This window comes from Eurypyga helias, unplaced genomic scaffold (assembly GCF_000690775.1).
Source record: "Eurypyga helias isolate BGI_N326 unplaced genomic scaffold, ASM69077v1 scaffold19161, whole genome shotgun sequence".
Classification (NCBI taxonomy): Eukaryota; Metazoa; Chordata; class Aves; order Eurypygiformes; family Eurypygidae; genus Eurypyga; species Eurypyga helias.
Window position 1 is genome coordinate 1 of NW_010232957.1, and position 1,976 is coordinate 1,976.

General features: G+C 50.8%; 1 protein-coding gene across 1 annotated transcript in view; it reads left to right on the forward strand.

Moving 5' to 3' along the window:
* Window positions 1-1,541: 1,541 nt before the first annotated feature.
* Window positions 1,542-1,976, forward strand: part of LOC104517043 (zinc finger protein OZF-like) — a gene marked incomplete at its 5' end in the record, with an annotated part of 2,533 nt that continues 2,098 nt past the window's right edge. Inside the window, one exon of the mRNA XM_010161586.1 lies at window positions 1,542-1,706. Coding sequence (XP_010159888.1) covers window positions 1,542-1,706 — 165 coding nt within the window. The remainder of the gene's footprint in view (window positions 1,707-1,976) is intronic.

Sequence of the window (1,976 nt, forward strand, 5' to 3'; positions counted from 1 at the left end):
CCCCCGACCCCCGAAAGGCGCTGTTGGGGTCCCCCATCCCTAATCAGCCGATTTTCATTAAAACCCCCCAAGTCCTCAACCGGAGCTGAGTGGGGTCTCCGGGTGCCCAGCACCCACCTCCCCCCGGACACGGGGTGATCCGAGTGGGAGACGAGCGGGAAAACCCCCCAGATCCCTGAAATTGCCCCAAATGAGCTAAAATTGCCCCAAATGAGATAAAATTGCCCCAAAGGAGTTAAAAACTACATCAAACGGGTGGAAATCTGCCCCAAATTAGTTAAAAACTGCCAAAATGAGTTAAAACTTGGCTGAAATGACTGAAAACTTACCCCAGGCGGGTGGAAATTTGTGCAAAATTAGCTAAAAAATGCCCCGAATGAGTGGAAATTTGACGAAGTGTGTCAAAATCTGCCTCAAACGAGCTAAAATTTGCCCCAATCGAGTGGAAATTTGCCCAAAATCAGTTAAAAGCTGCTGAAAATGGGTTAAAATGTGGCTGAAATAAGTTTAAAAGTCCCCCAAATGGGTGGAAATTTGCCCCAAATGGGTTAAAACCAGCCCAAGATGAGTTAAAATTTGGCGGAAATTGGTTAAAAGGTGCTCAAATAGAGTGGAAATTTGCCCCAAATGAGTTAAAATCTGCCCCAAATTAGTGAAAACCAGTCCCAAATGAGTGGCAATTTGCCTGAAATTCGTTAAAAAGTGCCCCAAATGAGTGGCAATTTGCCTGAAAATCGTTAAAAACTGCCCCAAATGAGTGGCAATTTGCCTGAAATGAGTTAAAAACTGCCCCAAATGAGTGGCAATTGGCTGAAATCAGTTAAAAGGTGCCACAAATGAGTGGAAATCTGGCTGAAATTAGTTAAAACCTGCCCCAAACGAGTGGCAATTTGCCTGAAATGAGTTAAAAACTGCCCCAAATGAGTGGCAATTTGGTTGAAATTAGTGAAAACCAGTCCCAAATGAGTTAAAATCTGGTTGAAATGAGTTAAACCTGCCCCAAATGAGTGGAAATTTGGCTGAAATTAGTTAAAGCCTGCCCCAAATGAGTGAAAATTTGGCTGAAATTAGTTAAAAACTGCCCCAAATGAGTGGCAATCTGGCTGAAATTAGTTAAAACCCACCCCAAATGAGTGGAAATTTGGCTGAATTAGTTAAAAACTGCCCCAAATGAGTGGAAATTTGCCTGAAATGAGTTAAAACCTGTCCAAAATGGGTGAAAAGCAGCCGAAATGAGTGAAAAGCAGCCAAAATGAGTGAAAACCCGCAGGTTTCCAACCCCCCGGCCGGGCTGGTCCTTCCCGGCCCCCCAGCGCCGTCTCCCGACAGCTCCTGCCCCCCGGGAAGGGATTGGGGGGGGGGAGTTGACCCCCGGTTGGGTTTTTGGGGCGCGCGGGGGCCGGTCGTCGCGGGACTGGGAGTCGAAGGGTGTTTTTTAACCGTTTTCCTTGGGGTTTTCCCTCCCTGATCTGACGGAATTTTGGGACCTTGGGGGGGGGGCGTCCGGACTCGACCTTTTCAGGTTTCGGCTGCTTTTCTAGACGACGCACGCGGGAAGACGGGGACGCCCTCCGGCCGCTCCGGCTCCGGGACGGTTAACGGCGGCGATTCGGCCCGGATTGGGTTGAATATCGTGGATAAAAGCTCGGCTCGGTCCTCCAGCGTCGCCTCTTCCCTCTCCGACCTCCCGCTCTCGGAGTTCCATGGTGGATTCATCCCTTAATCCGGGGAGCGGGGCCCGGCCCGCCGTGCCCCCTAATCATTCTTCCCGGTGTAATTCCGGGCGAGCGGGTCGCTCGGGCGGGATGCCGCCGGCCGGGTTCTTCCAGCCTTTTTTCTCCTCCTGCTCCGCGAGTCTTTCCCGATGGACAACCTCCACCTTTTCCATCCGCTCTCGATCCCATGGGGCTTTTCCTTTCTCCTCGGAATGAGGTTTTGGGGCTGATTCCTCTCGAGCTTCCCATTCCTCGCGTCCC